At 38.2% G+C, this 19,060-nt stretch overlaps 1 protein-coding gene across 9 annotated transcripts in view; it reads left to right on the plus strand.

Annotated features, from left to right (window-relative positions):
• The window catches only part of CACNA2D1 (calcium voltage-gated channel auxiliary subunit alpha2delta 1), a 387,883-nt gene that overhangs the window by 259,718 nt on the left and 109,105 nt on the right, over window positions 1–19,060 (plus strand). For all 9 annotated transcript variants that reach the window (XM_061467295.1, XM_061467296.1, XM_061467298.1 and 6 more), the window contains exon 7: window positions 12,184–12,315. In XM_061467295.1, the coding sequence (XP_061323279.1) occupies window positions 12,184–12,315 (132 nt within the window). The remainder of the gene's footprint in view (window positions 1–12,183; window positions 12,316–19,060) is intronic.

A 19,060-nucleotide genomic window follows, 5' to 3' on the forward strand; every position in this document is an offset into this window, starting at 1 on the left:
GCAGGAACTGTCACATCTGTATGAGCTAAGGTGGTGAAACAGACCTTATCTCATCATCATTTTTTTCACGTTTCCTACTTGTCCATGTATTTCCCTCACACCCGGTGTGTCTTGGATTTCAGTTGCCAGAGATACATTTAGATAGATTAAACCAGCCTGCTATTCCTTAATATTTCATTTATATGGGGATTAGATTAGAATTCATTAGCCAAATTCACTGTATTGTTTTGATATTTATTATAATGCCCTAAAACTCAGAACTAAATATTGTCTATGATGCGTATGCATGTTCTCCATATAGGAGCTATACAGTATATGCAATTTTACAATATTTAATTACTTGTATTTAAAGTATAGATTTCATTTTATATTTGATATATGTATGTATGTACTATAGATAAATATCAATCATACAATCATAGAATAGTTAGGGTTGGAAAGGACCTCAAGATCATCAAGTTCCAACCCCCCTGCCATGGGCAGGGACACCTCACACTAAACCATATCACCCAAGGCTCTGTCCAACCTGGTCTTCAACACTGCCAGGGACGGAGCATACACACCTCCCTGGACAACCTATTCCAGTGCCTCACCACCCTAACAGGAAAGAATTTCCTTCTTATATCCAACCTAAACTTCCCCTCTTAAAGTTTTAACCCGTTACCCCTTGTCCTGTCACTACAGTCCCTAATGAAGAGTCCCTCCCCAGCATCCCTATAGACCCCCTTCAGATACTGGAAGGTTGCTATGAGATCTCCACACAGCCTTCTCTTCTCGAGGCTGAACAGCCCCAACTTTCTCAGCCTGTCTTCATACGGGAGGTGCTCCAGTCCCCTGATCATCCTCGTGGCCCTTCTCTGGACTTGTTCCAACAGTTCCATGTCCTTTTTATGTTGAGGACACCAGAACTGCACACAATACTCCAAGTGAGGTCTCACAAGAGCAGAGTAGAGGGGCAGGATCACCTCCTTCGACCTGCTGGTCACACTCCTTTTGATGCAGCCCAGGATACGGTTGGCTTCCTGGGCTGCAAGCGCACACTGCCAGCTCATGTTCATTTTCTCATCAACCAGCACCCCCAAGTCCTTCTCCACAGGGCTGCTCTGAATCTCTTCTCTGCCCAACCTGTAGCTGTGCCTGGGATTGCTCCCACCCAGGTGTAGGACCTTGCATTTGGCATGGTTAAACTTCATGAGGTTGGCATCAGCCCACCTCACAAGTGTGTCAAGGTCCCTCTGGATGGCATTCCTTCCCTCCAGCGTATCAACCGAACCACACAAGTCACTGGCAAACTTGCTGAGAGCGCACTCAATCCCACTGTCCATGTCAGCGATGAAGATGTCAAACAAGACCGGTCCAAACACTGATCCCTGAGGGACACCACTCATTACTGGTCTCCAGCTGGATATTGAGGCATTGACCACAACTCTTTGTGTGTGGCCATCCAGCCAGTTCTTTATCCACCAAGTGGTCCATCTATCAAATTGATGTCGCTCCAATTTAGAGACAAGGATGTCGTGTGGGACAGTGTCAAATGCTTTACACAAGTCCAGGTAGATGATATCAACTACTCTACCCCTGTCCATCAGTTCTGTGGCCCCATCATAGAAGGCCACCAAATTGGTCAGGCAGGATTTCCCCTTAGTGAAGCCATGCTGCCTTAGCAGGCCTTCCAGTTGAATCTGTTCCAGGATTTTGCCAGGCACAGAGCTGAGACTGACTGTAATTCCCCGGGTCATCCATTTTCCCCTTCTTGAAAATGGGGGTTATATTTCCTTTTTTCCAGTTGTTGGTAACTTCACCTGACTGCCATGATTTCTCAAATATGATGGCCAGCGCCTTAGTAAAATTATCCATAGTTTATTTGCAAACATGTAATATTCATTAATTAAATAGAAATAAGTGATTTTGCCGCCAATTTTTTGTTGCCATTAACTGTATAAAACTGTACTGTTTGTGGTTACTAAATTTTAGCTTCTAACTTTGTTTGTAACAAAGGGTTATTCCTTCCCTGCGGAGAAGGACTTGGCGGTGTTGGTTGATGAGAAACTTGACATGAGCTGGCTTCAGTGTGGGCTTGCATCCCAGAAACCCAGCTATATCATTAGCGTGACCAGGAGGTCGAGGGAGGTGATCCTACCCTTCTACTCTGCCCTTGTGAGACCTTGCTTGGAGTACTGTGTGCAGTTCTGGTGTCCTCAACATAAAAAGGACATGGAACTGTTGGAACAAGTCCAGAGAAGGGCCACGAGGATGATCAGGGGACTGGAGCACCTGTCGTATGAAGACAGCCTGAGGAAGTTGGAGCTGTTCAGCCTGGAGAAGAGAAGGCTGCGTGGAGACCTCATAGCAGCCTTCCAGTATCTGAAGGGGGCCTACAGCGATGCTGGGGAGGGACTCTTCATTAGGGACTGTAGTGACAGGACAAGGGGTAATGGGTTAATACTTAAAGAGGGGATGTTTCGATTGGATATAAGAAGGAAATTCTTTCCTGTCAGGGTGGTGAGGCACTGGAATGGGTTGACCAGAGAAGCTGTGAATGCTCCATCCCTGGCAGTGTTCAAGGCCAGGTTGGACGGAGCCTTAGGTGACATGTTTTAGTGTGAGGTGTCCCTGCCCATGGCAGGGGGGTTGGAACTAGATGATCTTGAGGTCCTTTCCAGTCCTAGCTATTCTATGATTCTTTTTAACAAACTGATCAAACTCCAGCTTAAAAGATCTGGGCTCCTGACTCATGTCTCCTAGCAGAAAAACATTTTAAGACCTTCTGCTCTAAAAAAACACTACCTAATTTCCTGCTCTAAGTAATTTATACCCATTTGTTATGCCATCCTTATGCTTACATACACTTTTCATGAGTGGGCTTGTTTTCTGGCTGCCTCCTTTTTATATGATATTACTCAAAGTCTTTCTCCTTTCAGAAGACATATTTTCCGTTTTTCACCAGGTATTTTAGTGGCCATTTTTAGCACTCTGTCCACTTGTAATTCGTGTCTTTGGCATGATGGACAAAACAAACACACAGTATCCCAGACAGTGTGTCAAGGTCTTTGTTTTATTGCATTAACGTTTCTCTGTTTTGCTGGTGATGCTTGTGTTTTCCCATTTACCATGGCTGGGAGAGCATAGAAGGAGCTGCTGTTGATGGACAATGTAAGTGTTATAAGAAAAATTAAGAACTTATAATAGGTAATGTACATAAAAATAATGTGATAGCATCTACTTCTAAATTGTGTTTTCAAACTACAAGTAATATAAATTATAATGGGAATTGGCAAAGTAGTTAGAAGATTGCAGAAAGCACGAGGTTGAGAGGGAACACATTTGAGTGTGTTGGTTGGTTTCTAGCACTTTACCCAGCTACTGCTTAGGGTTTACTGATCTTGTAAGGTTCTCTAGTGCCTGGGAAGTTACTGAAGTGCTGGTACTCTAGCAGACAAAAGATATCTTAAGTTTAATAAATTATTCCAGAGCAACATTTCCAGACAGTCTTTTGTTTGATTTTGTTTGTTTTTCTTAACACCTAATTATTTATTTTTTTTTTTAGAGAGCAAGTATCTCTCTGCAGCTAGTTTGAGTGTCACTCTGACATCCTTTGAAATGCTAACAAAGAACTAGAGCAAAGTGAAGGAAGACCAGAGTTAATATGTGTAATATAGTCATTAATACATTCCTAGTGGATGTTTTGTTCATATTTAATCCCTGATATAGCCATAAAATTAAAACATACTAATTTAAAAGTAAAACATCTGTTTTTCTAAGAAGGAATTGTTTCCAGTTAGGAAGCCTGCCTTGAAATAACCTGTAAAAAACAAAGATAAATAGTTAAAAATCAGGAGGTGGTGTAATTACTTCAATAAGTTTCTTCTGATTTTCATTTTACTTAGGCACTTATACTGTGCATAGCTCTACAAAATCTGAAAGTCCCCCAGAACCAGTCTAATCAACAATATCTTCCATATATTTTGTCTTCTTGTCATCTTCCCAGAAAAAAACAACAAACCAAAGCTACAGTACTGTGTGTTTCTTTACATCAGGTGTTATTCCAGTGTGGAATACATGCTGGTATATTTTGATATTAAAGGAAACAAGGCAAAAAACAACATTCATCCTTCCCCGAATTGTAAGGTGCACAAATACTGTTATCAGCAATATATAGGTTCCAATTGTAATATAGGTTACAATATATGGGTGTTTTTTGTGTTTTATAGCAATAAATAACACATTGAACAATTATGAGTACTGAAGATTCTATAACTCTGCATTGTGTTAACCCTTTTTTTGTTGAGCTATAGTTGAAGCTTAATTACATCTTCTCGATGAATTTATTCTCATTTCCTTCTCCTGGGCATTTCTTATTTTAATGAGCTTTTAGTGTGCTTCTCTAGCTATCAGCGTGTGGCGGCCAAGCCACTCAGCAGACAGCGTATGGCATTTCCAATTAATTTACTTGATTTGACACAGACACAACAGTATGCTAGACTTCAGTGACTTTTTCAGAGAATTATTTATAGGAGTGTCTGGGACATAATGTCAGATATCTAATGGGGAGTAGAGAAGTTGTTCGCTAAAGAAGAAAAGTACATGACATTTTATCATTTCTGCTTTAATTAAGAGTGTAAAATACATACTAAAATTTTCTTTCAGCAATCCTAGACATTGAAATGATTTCATTATTGTTCTATATACTAAAAATTGTATTTTAGTACTTTGCTTTTTATGCACCACTGAACAAATATTACCCAAACAGTTCTGATTTTCCAGTAATTTCAAATTATTTTATGATAAGAAATACAAATGCTACTTTCAAAGCAAGATTTTGGAACTGATTTACATATACAAGACCAGCAGAGCAATTCTTAAATTAAATTAAATTTTAAGACATCTTATTTTCTTTTCATCCTGTGCTTTGAATGAAAAGAATACGTTCTCTGCTTTTGTAAATCCTTATTTTGTTAAAAGTTAACAAAGTCTAGTCTTTTTTTTACTGATTATTTACCTTTAAAACCCTGTAGTTAAATAAATAAATAAATAGAACACATTCAAATCACCTGGTGGATGTTCTCAAACTAACTACAAGTTATTGCACTGTTTGTCACTAATCTGATAAATTTGATACTAAGGAGTATGTGTGAAAAACTGTAAAGCTTGCAGTTTGGAGGTACACACCCCTATGATCCACATATGTGTAAGCCTACTGCTTATGCTGAACTGGCATGAGAGAAGTAGATGGCTTAAAACATGCACCTAAATTTGAAGGGTTGAGGTTAAGTTACTGCCAGAATAGTTCTTCAAATTACTATACTTGGGAATTATGTAGAAAATGTGTATGTATGTGTGTATGTATGCATGCATGCACACATATACATAAGCCAGTGCAAAAATGTAATTAGAATTATAGAATGGTTAGGGTTGGAAAGGACCTTAAGATCATCTAGTTCCAATGCTGCTGCCATAAGCAAGGATGCCTCACACTAAACCATCTCACCCAAGGCTTCGTCAACCTGCCCTTGAACACTGCCAAGGATGGAGCATATACTACTTCTTTGGGCAACCTGCTCCTGCACATACATACAAATATATGCACTTGCAAATGCATTGTCCCTCTTTACCCACTTTCAAATACCATAATATTTGATTGCAGATATCTGTTTCATTTATAATAATAACTAGTCAGTGTTATCTTTAAAGAAATCAATGAGTCAACTTCATTAAACAGGATATGGAAGTGTAATACATTCCACGCACTAAAAGAAGATTAATGAACTCTAAGGAGCTCTCTTCTGTTCTCCCTGGTGTATGTGTAGCTGCCTCATCAGGGAACGGCAGCTCGCATGTTTTCAGATACAGTAAATAGCTCTCAGGCTCTTCAAATAAAGCTGTACTCTGCCTGGTATGCAGGCCAGGGCCTATACATTGAATAAATCATCAGAAGTTCTTCTAAAGAGAGCGCAGTAGTGCTCTTTATTTTTTTATTGATTGCATTTGCAGAGGAAAATTGAATCTATTCCTTGTCAAGGCACCTAAACCTCATGTTGTAAAGAAGAGAGAAAAAGAAAAGATGGATGGACTTCAATGGAATTAGCTAGAAAGAATGATGTTTCCTATTGTGTGATGATAATTTCTATTTTTTCATCTTGCCCATACCAAGTGAAAGGTAGTCATGGATGTACTTTGAAGTAGTAATCTTCAAAGACTCCTTTTAGTGGAATTGGAAATAAGCTTATTGAAGAGTTGTCTCCAACCTGATTCTCTGTCAGTTATCAGTCAAAAGCTCTTTCCTGTACAGAAGTTAACTCAAAAGGAAAGGCAGGTGTTTCTAGGATATACGGCATCTCAGCACACATGGCTATAATATTCTAAGCATTTCATTTTAGTAAAATGCATTCATTATTAAGTGAGGTCAATATGAATCCTTATCTCTCAAAGTTGGGTATTCTGACAGGTGTTACAGTTTTTACAATGACCTACTGAAAATAGAGCTGCATTGCATTTTAGGTGCAAGTCGAGAACCATGATGTTTTAGCAGGAGCCATTTGAAGAATAGTTTTGTTGCTGTTTATGAGTGATTTAGTGATTTTACTTTTTTTTTTTTTCTTTGGATAAGAAAGTTTCAAATCCATTGCTATAGGCTTTAAAATAGAATCCAGAGATACTGGTTTGAAATTGACTGTTGCCAGAGCTATTGTATTCAAAAAACAAGAGGGGCACTTAATTTACAGATTGCCTGTTGAAGTCCAGGGTGTATCCCTTAGCAAAAGCAAAAGAGTATTATAAGTTGTGGAAAAACTCTGCATGTCTGTTCCATGAATGGTCATAGTGAGAAAGTGAATTAAAAGGCATGGGGGATACATGTTGAACTGTACATATGTGCTGCTAAAACTTATTTCTGAAATGAGACTCAGGCACTTAACTATGAATTTCTGGAGTGCAGGAAGATACGTTTTTCAGGACCTGAGAACAGATATGTTACATACTCCCAGTAGTCTTGTCACAGATTGATTTTGTTTTACTTCTGTTAGGATTCTCTGTTCTTGTTGCTCATCTTGAATTCCACATTATTTATTTTTTAATTCCAACTTCATGTGTTGGGTTGGTTTGTTCGGTTTTTGGTTTGGTTTTGTAGTTGTTGTTTTTTTTTTTTTTTCCCCCTTGCAAGTTCTTGGATTATTTTTTTTAGGGTGTTATATTTGTCTCTGGGAGAAAATTAGAGGAGGAGGTGGGGAAAGTGGGATGTAAATAAGATCATAAAACTCTGACTCGAACTATAAAGCATCGCTTCTCCACAAACATTACAAATAAGATCCAGTAAGCTATATCTCTTGCTTTATAGCCTAATCTCAGCAAGTCTAATAAAATGCTGAAATTATCAGTTCCAATATCTCCACTCAGTACTTCAGGACTTAGTTATTTTACTATATGTAGGTTGTCTCCTTGGTTATTCCTTTTTGGTTTATACATCTGGTTTTATGTCCATATAGTTTATATATATAGAGAGAGAATCATAGGGTAGTTAGGGTTGGAAAGGACCTTAAGATCATCTACTTCCAGCCTTCCTGCCATGGGCAGGGACACCTCACACTAAACCATGTCACCCAAGGCTCTGTCCAAATGGGCCTTGAACTCTGCCAGGGATGGAGCATTCACAGCTTCCCTGGGCAACCAATTCCAGTGAATGACTGCATGTTCAGAGCTGTGTGTAAACCTAGGCTCATGAATACATGTAACTGCATTTTTTGCTGGTGTTATGCAGACACTCTTTGCAACAGTATTTGAAAATACATAGTAAGATGTTTAATATATGTTTAATTAGTATGTTGGGTTTTTTTTTCCTTCTTTAAGGTTACGGTCTGAAGGAAATCCTATATTTAGAAATACAGGGTTACATATGAAATCATGGGGAGCGTAGTCACTAGTTTAAAAAAGTACTTATTATCCTGGGTTCAGCAGTAGCAGTCATTTTTTTCTCCTTCTTAGTAGCTGGTGCAGCTCTGTGTTTTTGACTTTTGACCTGGGAACAGAGCTGGTAACACTAAATGTTTAGTCTGGCCAAGGACTTTCTGAGCCTCATGCACTCCTAGCGAGGAGGGAAGCTGGGAGGAAGCAGAGACAGGACACCTGGCCCAAACTGACCAAAGAAGTATTCCATACCACAGCACGTCATGCCTGGGATGTAACTGAGAGTTACCCAAAAGGGCCAGTACACTGTGGGGTTGGACTAGGTATCGGTCGGGGTCAGTCAGGCAGGGTAGGGTGAGTTATCGGTCGGCAGGTGGTGAGGTGTTGTATTCTCTTCCCTTGTTATTTCCTTTATCATTATTATTATTGGTGGTAGCAGTAGTGATTTGTGTTATACCTTAGTTCCTAAACTGTTCTTATCTCAACCTGTGGGAGTTGCATTCTTTTGATTCTCCTCCACATCCCTCTGGGAGCAGGGGACTTATGAGCATGATCCATCCATGGGTCCTGAAGGAGCTGGTGAATGAAGTTGCGAAGCCACTGGCCATCATATTTGAGAAATCATGGCAGTCAGGTGAAGTTCCTGATGACTGGAAAAAGGGAAATATAACCCCCATTTTCAAGAAGGGGAAAATGGATGACCCGGAGAATTACAGACCAATCAGTCTCAGCTCTGTGCCTGGCAAAATCTTAGAGCAGATTCTCCTGGAAGGCATGCTAAGGCACATGAAAATCAACAAGGTGCTTGGTGACAGCCAGCATGGCTTCACTAAGGGGATATCCTGCCTGACCAATTTGGTGGCCTTCCATGATGGGGCCACAGAACTGATGGACAGGGGTAGAGCAGTTGATGTCATCTACCTGGACTTGTGCAAAGCATTCGACACTGTCCCACACGACATCCTTGTCTCTAAATTGGAGCGACATCAATTTGATAGATGGACCACTTGGTGGATAAAGAACTGGCTGGATGGCCACACACAAAGAGTTGTGGTCAATGGCTCAATGCCCTTCTGGAGGCCAGTAACGAGTGGTGTCCCTCAGGGATCGGTGTTGGGACCGGTCTTGTTCAACATCTTCGTCGCTGACATGGACAGTGGGATTGAGTGCGCCCTCAGCAAGTTTGCCAATGACACCAAGCTGTGTGGTTCGGTTGATACGCTGGAGGGAAGGAATGCCATCCAGAGGGACCTTGACACACTTGTGAGGTGGGCTGATGCCAACCTCATGAAGTTTAACCATGCCAAATGCAAGGTCCTACACCTGGGTGGCAGCAATCCCAGGCACAGCTACAGGTTGGGCAGAGAAGAGATTCAGAGCAGCCCTGTGGAGAAGGACTTGGGGGTACTGGTCGATGAGAAAATGAACATGAGCCGGCTTCAGTGTGCGCTTGCAGCCCAGAAAGCCAACCATATCCTGGGCTGCATCAAAAGGAGTGTGACCAGCAGGTCGCAGGAGGTGATCCTGCCCTTCTACTCTGCTCTTGTGAGACCTCACTTGGAGTATCGTGTGCAATTCTGGTGTTCTCAACATAAAAAGGACATGGAACTCTTGGAACAAGTCCAGAAGAGGGCCACGAGGATGATCAGGGGACTGGAGCACCTCCTGTATGAAGACAGGCTGAGGAAGTTGGAGCTGTTTAGCCTGGAGAAGAGAAGGCTGTGTGGAGACCTCATAGCAACCTTCCAGTATCTGAAGGGGGCCTACAGCGATGCTGGAGAGGGACTCTTCATTAGGGACTGTAGTGACAGGACAAGGGGTAATGGGTTAAAACTTAAAGAGGGGAAGTTTAGGTTGGATATAAGAAGGAAATTCTTTCCTGTCAGGGTGGTGAGGCACTGGAATAGGTTGCCCAGGGAGATTGTGAATGCTCCATCCCTGGCAGTGTTCAAGGCCAGGTTGGACGAGGCCTTGGGTGATATGATTTAGCGCAAGGTGTCCCTGCCCATGGCAGGGGGGTTGGAACTAGATGATCTTAAGGTCCTTTCCAACCCTAACTATTCTATGATTCTATGATTAACTTCAAAATAGTTTTTTTTCCTGATTAAATGTTTTGCTGAATAAGTGAATCAGAGGTCTGATTTACCAGGGTGGTAAAGTCTTGGAGGTAGAGACCACAGCAATTTTAAGTCAGGCTGCAAGGCCAAAAAGAAATGCATTGATTTATATTGTTGTGGGGCTTTGGAATACATAGAGGACCCTGAAACCTGTAAGCTTTGTCTCCCATGTGCCTGAAGTAATTGTCCTAAGCTCCAGTGCTCTAAATGCCAACATAGGCTTCCACTGGCCCAAGAATGGTGGGGAAACAGTAAAACGAAAAAGCTCAGAAATCAAGCTGAAAGGAAATTCTTGCTTGAGTAAATGACAGAGCTTCTAGTGACTTCATGGAGCCGCTTCAGGAGATGAGATCTAATGCTAAATCAAGTCTAGTAATCCTGTCCATAATGCTTAACCACACAGTAAGTCAAACAGGAGTAACCATTTTAAAATGCTATTTGGCTTCCTTTTGTGACTTAGGGAATTATTCCTCTGTCTTAAGTAAACTTAAATATATTTATAATTATTTACTTGACAAAGAGGCAGGTATATAGCGCAAGCTTATTGCTTAAATGACAGCTCAGGGGTTGGAAATTTAATTTGACATTTCTATAGAAAGTTATATCTTGAGAGAGCAATATTATCTCCAAACTACTTTGAAAAACACAGACAAACCTTTCTGCAAAACACATGGTGTAGCAATTTTCTCCTTAACCTTTAAAAAAAAGCCTATAAAATTTAATGTTGTGATCTTGTTTCTCTAGTACCTGTTAACAGTCTCACTTTGGAAATGGCCTGTCAAATGTCAGCTTTCAGCCTGCCCTTATTTTTATTGTTTCTTTTTTTCATTATAGGAGAGGGCTAGAATGTAGATGTAGATACCAAATTTTGTACTGGAGTGCCACTCAGGAGCCTTAAACGTGAACTGTTTTTATTTCAGCTTGACTTGCTTATTTGCAAGAGAAGTTGAATTTTCTTTCCTGTGTGCAATACCATAGTGTAAGCAGGATCTGTATTACAGTGTTAGCTTCCCTTGGATTTTTATCTACATCTTTAGCTGTTTTCAAACATTGTTGCCCTCTGCTTCCCTTGGATTGCAAATCTAGGTGTTTTGGTTTTAGAAACATTCCTTAAAATGCCATTAGGAAACACAAAAGCAAGAATTGGTGACCGAACCAGCAAAAAAGCCCTTGATTTATCTAATTAAATGAATACTTGCTATTGCTTAATAGCTATTAAGATTTATTTTTTTTTGGTGGGGGAGGGAGGAATTAATGAGATATTTGCAGCTGATGAAATGAGGTGTGAAAAGCATGATTTGTCATGAGTTGCAGAAGGTATTCTGTGTCAGGATACAATTTCATTGACTACTGATTATAGTCAAGTGACTATTACTGTAGCAGTTTTCATCAAGTTATGTTTTTTTCAAAATACATCGAGCATGTTAATATATGTTTGATCGATTGATTACATAATATATTTGATTGATTAAAACATAGGTAGGGGACAACTTTGTGAATGTAAGTTTCTGTATAACTGGCCACACAGTGTTTAGCTGAAATGTGAATTTCCTTATATTTCAAGTTCATTGTGGAACTGACCCAACTTATATATATTAATGTTCACATTGCTGATTGTTCTCTAAGTAATCTCATATATGAACATTAAGATCTTGTTAGTGTGCTATAATGAGTACTATTGTGCATGCAGTCCCACGTTAATATTGCAATTCAAATAAGTTATTATTGTCTTTTCCCATATAATCCTCTTACAGCATCCATTTGGAAAGGGACACCTTTGTTACCTTTATAAGGCGTACATACCTGCTTTTGGTGATGTCATTGTAGTTATTATTGCAGAATGTTGTAATTAGTAAACATCAATGCTGTATGCTTACATTTAATTTTCTGTAAGTGGGAAGCGCAACTAGACTAACATCTCAGAAACAACGTATTTGTAGAAGATAATGGCTCTGCAAATAAGCCAACAGTTATTGCATACAGATAATGCAACAGAAAGAAGAGCACATGAGGAACTTAAACAAAATTCCCAATGAAAATTTTCTTTATGACTTAGTTAAATAAAATGGTTTTACTTTCTGTAATAGTTCAGTTTGCTTTTTTGTAGTCATTGCAGCTTCTGTTAGGATCTAACTTTGTAATACCAAGTGTGTTTTGTCTTTGACAGCAACGATAGTGTTAAATGAACTCAACTGGACTGCAGCGTTGGATGATGTATTCAAGCGGAACAGAGAAGAAGACCCCACTTTATTATGGCAGGTTTTTGGTAGTGCAACTGGCCTCGCTAGGTATTACCCAGGTAACTGAAGTCTCCTAAAAAACTGTCCTATGCCACATATTGCCTTAAAAATACTCTGAATTATTTTCAAGCAATAAGAGTAACTCAAAATTATTTTATTACATAGATGCAGCTTCTTTGTATTAGAAGTAATTAAAGAACTGTGAAATTATTCTGTCATAAAGCTAGTTCGAGGGAGAAGAAACTGAGGAGAAATATGTAACTACTGTTTTTTACAGTAAGAGGAACAGAAGAATACGTTCTTTAAAAAGCTGAAAATTTACATTTTATTTTTGTATTGTTTTCTATGGGTTGTATAAATAATTAAATATTTGCCAGTGAGATTTCTTTACCTGTCTAGTTAAAAAGTAGTGACTCGGTGAGTAGGCAGATAATGTCATGGTAAAGTCAGTGGAAATATGATTGCAGCGTGCTATATTTATGTCCTGCAGAATGCACGATCTCTGACAATTCTGTCTTTGCTATTAGAGCTAAGGTCAATAAATGCAACTTGATTATTTCAACCAGCTTTTGTTCCACCTATTGAAGAATCTCATTATTGGATCGCACTAATTAATTTAAATAGATGTATATTGTATTGAATTTAGGTCATCAGTAGCCTTAATTTGATTTTTGATGTGTATTAGCTAATGGAAAGGTTTGGATTATGGCAAGGTGTACTGCTTGTCCTGCTGCTGTTCTTAAGTGTTGCTGTTATCAGTGACAGAATGTGTCCGCTATGCACAAGACAATTGCGTGCAGTGTGTTGTTTCTTGTCTACAGCTGGCAAAGGAAGAACTTTGAGATCCTTTCTCTTCTGTTTATGCAAGACTGTTTGTGTTTCGAGGGTGAAGGGGATTATTCTGAAGCTGTTACTGTATCATTAGCACAATTGTTAGCACAGGCAGAGAAATTGCCTTAGGCTAGTTTATAGGAAGAATATTTAACAGCACTCGAATCCTGTTTGTTTTGTCATGCTAGATGTTCATGAAATACTGTGAGATGTTGCAGAAAGAAATAATCTTGAAAATGCTAATTTCATATTTATTTTATTTCCAAGTGTTCTGGTTTAATGCTTTTGGGATATATTAGTGCTGGGTTTGGGGTTACCATTTGTCACTGCGTCTTGTGTAGTGATGTTTTGCAAATGCTGAAAAAATAAGTGTTTCTTTAACGCATCTCTGTGCCAGTCTTAAGGATATTCATTTTCCATTGTGGGATTATCTCATACATTGACAAATATATTCTTATGTCTTGCTAGCCTGTCAGTTGTTAACACAACACAAGAGCCTCTCTATGTACTCTTCCTTAGAGCACCCCTATAAAATGGGAGAGGCTTGTTTTCCCTGTTTTGCAGGTGAATATGTGGCTTGTGTGTACTACTTTCAAACACAAATTTAGATCTAGAGGCCCACACTTCCTGCTTATTCCATAGCTAAGTGCCTAAGTCCTTATGATCTGTCTAGTCCTGTCAGTAACTAACTTCAGAAATGCCTGGGTAATTACCCATTCATTAAGTTCTGCATACACTGAGAGCAACCTGGGACATTCTGACAGTCCTTAAGTTGTATGTGTATTGTTCTGTGCATCTTCTTCCCACTTCCATCTATAACTCAAATCAGTAAGCCCTTTGGGTTTCAGATTTTTAGAATAGATCTTTGTGCAAGGTTGTCCATCTTTCTGTTTTTGTTAAACCTTTGTCTCAGTTTGCTGATGCACACAAACATTCTGAAAATTAAAATCATGTTTCATATACTGGAATGGATGCTTTTAACATTTGCTTTTTGAAAATTATATAAATCATAAAACATCGATTCATTATATTTGCCTTAGGTAAACCTGCTTCAAACTGATGAATTTTTCCATTGTGATGATATTTGTGAAAGAATTTGGAAGTATCAAAGTCTAGAATTAAAATGCATAGACAAGTCTGCTCATTATTACCTAAAATATAGCCACTCAGGCCTCCCTTGAAAACAATCCATCTTTGGTTACCTCTAGGATATAGAGGGTGTCTTCAATCACAGTTTTTTTGAGCTAATGCTTTTATCTGATAGTATCCCACTGCCTGAAGTTGTGGGCTAGGCAGTACATCACTTCTGTCCCAAGTAGGCTCTTGGGCTGTCCTTGTCACTATAGTGACAAGCAGGATGAAGGAATCTTTCTATGAGTAACCCCGTGGGTGGAAAGTATGTGTGAAATATAGGATTTTTTTCTATTGCATATATCCTATTTTTTCCTACATATACTCTATTTTTGTACTGTTGTACACTTCTCTAGCATCACATATATGATTTAATATAATTTTCAGCTGTGCTTTGTCTGCCTCTTTGGTACGTATGTTGATATTTGCAGTGATGGCAGAAGCAGGCATAAAAGGGAACTGTATAGCACCTTCCTATGTTGATCATACAAGATGCCTCTGTAGAAACCTTACAGACTGTATTGAGGTCTGCTTTTCTCTTGATAAATTAATCCACTACTTCATTTTGTTTATTAACTATTTTTCCCTAGAATATACTCAGTTCAGCTCTCACTGTAAAACACCAAGAAATGGCAGGGAAGAACCAAAGATGTAGGATACCTCCATGGGCCTCAAACCTATATTTTCATCTCTTTCAGTTAGGGTTCTAATCAGTTCAATTTAAAGAGTCAGTATGAGTTTTCTCATACTAAACTTTTTCTTCTTTAGATTATTTAAGAAAGTGTGTCTTCCCTAAAGTAATTTTAAAGATTAGTGAGGGCACTTATTATCAACATTTTCATTAGTTTCGCTGACAGCATATTTGTGAAGAGAAATACTCAACTCTATTACTGTGTTGGCAACCATCCATTTTGATATGAAGATGTCAAGAGTAATTTTGAGATTTCTGTTAGCTATTCTGTGAGCTCTGAATAAATCAAGAGTAAGTAAGCAGTAGTTTATTAAAAGAACTCAGAAGAATAAACAAATAAATTGAATAAAACTTTTAAGAAGGATGTAATATATACTCATTCTTGCATTTAAAATTATATATATACCAAATCTTTCTTTCAAGAGATGGTTTAAATATTGTGAGAATGCATTGTCCTTTTTACATACATTTATATAGTGAAGAATCAAGACGGGTACCTCTATCTCCAAGTAATGAAGATACCTGATTAAAATCTTAATTCAAAAGAGAACTGAACAAGAGGTGAAAGCAAGGACAGATAACCTGGAAGGAATATAGAAACACCATCCAAGCATGCAGAAACATGGTTAGAAAAGCCAAAGCTCATTTGGAGTTAAACCTGGTGAAGGATATGAACAAGAAGAGCTTCTACAGGGACATCAGAAGCAAAAGAAAGCCTAAGGAAAATATGGAAAAGTCTGAGGTATTCACTGCCTTCTTTACCTCAGTCCTTATTGTAAGGCCACCCCTCAACAATCACTGGCTTCTGAATCAGAGGGAAATTCTGGAGCAAGGATGACTTCTACTCAGTGAAAAAGATTGAGTTAGAGAACATTTAAACAAAGTGGACATGCACAAGTTCTTGTGACCTGATGGTATGCATCCAGGAGTATTGAGGGGACTGGTGGATGTCATTGCCAGGCCATCCTTGATTATCATTGAGAGGTCATAGACACTGGGAGAGGCTCCTGAAGTTCTTTCTTTCCTGAGGAAACAAGTGTCGCTTCTACCTTTAAGGACAAGAAGGAGGATCTGGGGAACTACAAGGTGTCAAATTTATGTTAGTCCCTGGGAAAGTGATGGAGTAAGTCCTTCTGGAGGCTATTTTGAAACATAGTAAGGGCAAAAAGGTGATTGGGAGTGGTCAGCATGTGTGAAAGGGGAAATCATGCCTGATCAACCTGATAATTGTCTGATGAGATGGCAGATTTAGTAGATGAAGGAAAAGCAGTGATTTTATTTGTCTTGACTTTAAGAGAAAGTCTTTTGATGCAGTTTTCCTTAACATCCTTGTTTAAGCTTTTGTTACTAAACTTAATTTCCATAGCAAAAAAGATAGAGTGTGATGGATGAAATTAGTTTCCGTAAAATGAAACTCAGGTTGCACTGAAATCTGGGTATTAAAAAAAAAAAAAAAAAGAACAGTTTTAAATATCCATGTGCCAGAATGTAACTGAAATCAGAATTTCAGTTTCTCTGTTTACATTGACGAGCCTGACCAGAAAAGCCAGACCCAGACATAAAGGCATGTAGTATGCATCGCATTCTGTTAGACATGATACTGTTTGGTGTACTGTCCTGTCTGACTTGAAGCCACATGGAGCTTGATTTCATTATCTTGTTCATACTCAGAGGTTGTCTTGAGTCATCTCAGAAAACAGGGAATCTCAATTTACATAATAGCATTTTGGGGAATTAGTTGCAGCTTCTTTTCATCTTTTCAGCAGGAAATCAGCCAGCTTTTCTGAACATCTCCCACCTATAACCCTTCCTGTTTCTTTATGTTAAGTTTGCAAACAGATTTTTTTATCTGAGTCTCTCTGCAGAAGGCAAGATAGGGCTGGACATATAAATATTTTATTTCCATTTTGCTTTTTGTCTGAGGGCTGTTGTATTGAGTATTGAATGCTTTCAATTCTGGTTTCTTTTCAAAATCCACCAGTTTTAAAAATATTTGTAAAAGTTTCTAGCCTTTGTTCTGCAAGGGAACAGTTTTTCATCATTTATGTATAACTCAAAACTAGGACTCACAGAATCACAGAATGATTGAAGTTGGAAGGAAACTCTGAAAATCAAGTGGACCAACCCTCCTGCTGAAGCAAGGCCACAAAGACTCTAACATAGGTCATGTTTTGGGTTGTTTTTTTTTTTTGTTTTGTTTTTTTTTTTTTAATATATTGTTTCCAAAGAGATTTTTTTTGCCGGCAGGAGTTGAAAAATAGAATTTTTCCTCTTTTTTAATGTTGAGTCTGTTCCCTGTGGGCTTGCAAATGTAGAGCTTCATTGACTCCATGTAGACAGAAAGGTACATTAATACAGATCAGATTACAGGTTTAATTTATAAGTGACCTCAGAGCAATGGACAAATCTGTTACACAAAAATAAATTAATTTAATTAAAGTAGTTTAATATAGTTTGACAGATATTAAATTACTTATATTTTGTGAAGAGTCTACCCAGCAAATTTTGGACTAGGTTTTAGAAAGCAGCTGTCTCAAAGAACAATTTAATATCAAATATTTGGCAGACTACTTGGAAGTGTAGGTGCAAACTAACTGGTTCATCTTTTAATCTTGGAATCCTTCTTAATTACAGAGGTAATTAGGTATATAATTGTTAATCAATGTTTTATTAAAATACTGCACTCGGAAGTGTATTATTTTTACTGTAGCAATTACTAATTAGATTTTAAAGACACTTTGTATTTATGTGCCTTTTGCCAGATACTACCTTCCTCTGTTTATTTTTGGTTAGTTGTTTCATTTTTTGTAAGGCCAAGATCTTCACTAAAGGATGCATTTTGTTTTGGACTGCAGACAGCAGACACGTATTTGCAATTAAATATGATACAGGAGGCTTTCTAGTTATAATAGTAAATACACTTAAGAAAGTTTGGCTGCAAAGGATTACTCAAAATGAAATCACAATCTTACCTTAAATGAATATTTAGAAAAAACTTATTTGATCAGCAACACCATCTCAGCTCTCTCAGGGAAGTACTCTAAGTAGTGTTAGCCAAAGGTAATACTAGAAAGAGTAGTACTGATATGGATAGTTTCAGATTCCATTTAGTGGGTTCTATATAGCAATAACAGCAGCATGATGATGCATGAATAGATTCAGCATCTTTTATGAAGAAATATTGAACATGGATTTGGTGTGACAGTGGCCTACAGTGTGCTTAAGGTGGGAATGTGCCATAGTTGGTCACAATCCAAAAACTTAAGGCAATTAATAACAAAAATAAAACTGAAAAAGAAATACTGTCCTGTCCCCAAATGTTCCAAATCTTCCCACTTCCATCTGGAGATTTAACAAGGGCCTATGGGAAATTAAATTTAAAACTTATTTCCCGGTATAATATGTCTGACGACTTCCGCTCTTCCAATGTGCTGTATAGCTCTGTTTCTGTATAGCTCTGACTTCCCTCTGTTGTTTTGGTTTTTAATTTTATTTTATTTTTTTATTTTTTTAATTTGATTTTTTATTTGATTTTTTTTATTTTAATATTTATTTTATTTTTAATTTTATCTTATTTTTTATAGAGAAAAAGCAGTCTCCAGCCTGTACTTCAGTAGCCCTTACTATGTAACCTAAACACAGATATTTGTCATCTTCGTTTGACCTTACCCATGTCAGAGAAGAAAGATAGGAAAAGAAAGCAAATGGATAGAGTATGGCTTTGTTTTGGCTATGCCTAGGGTCATATGAGAGAGCCAGTAAAATGTGCTACAATATCCACTTCTTAGGTGAACATTAGGAACTTCAAACTCATGAAGAGAAAGTATTTTCTAAGGAGACCAACTCTTTGCCGGACTTCCAGGTGAAGTATTGAGTTCAAGCTGCAAACTATCTGTGAAGTTAAAGTCCTTAGCTAAATGAGTAGATACTGAACAAAATTGCAGTCCCTACATAATTCTTACTTTAAAAACATCTTATCGTTTTAATCATTTGTGCAATTGGCTTCTTAAGCTTATCTGCTCCCTCATTTTTAAGATACATCTGTACTAGTAAACAGAACAAGTCAGAGTTTTATTATTAATCCTTTAGACAGCCCCATGGTGTGACTGAAGGGACAGTAATGCTGGCAGCCTTTCTGAATGGACAGCTTG

This window comes from Pezoporus flaviventris, unplaced genomic scaffold (genome assembly GCF_033815535.1).
Source record: "Pezoporus flaviventris isolate CSIRO_AGI_PZ_B2104156 unplaced genomic scaffold, CSIRO_AGI_Pfla_v1 ptg000045l, whole genome shotgun sequence".
In the NCBI taxonomy this organism is placed as follows: Eukaryota; Metazoa; Chordata; class Aves; order Psittaciformes; family Psittacidae; genus Pezoporus; species Pezoporus flaviventris.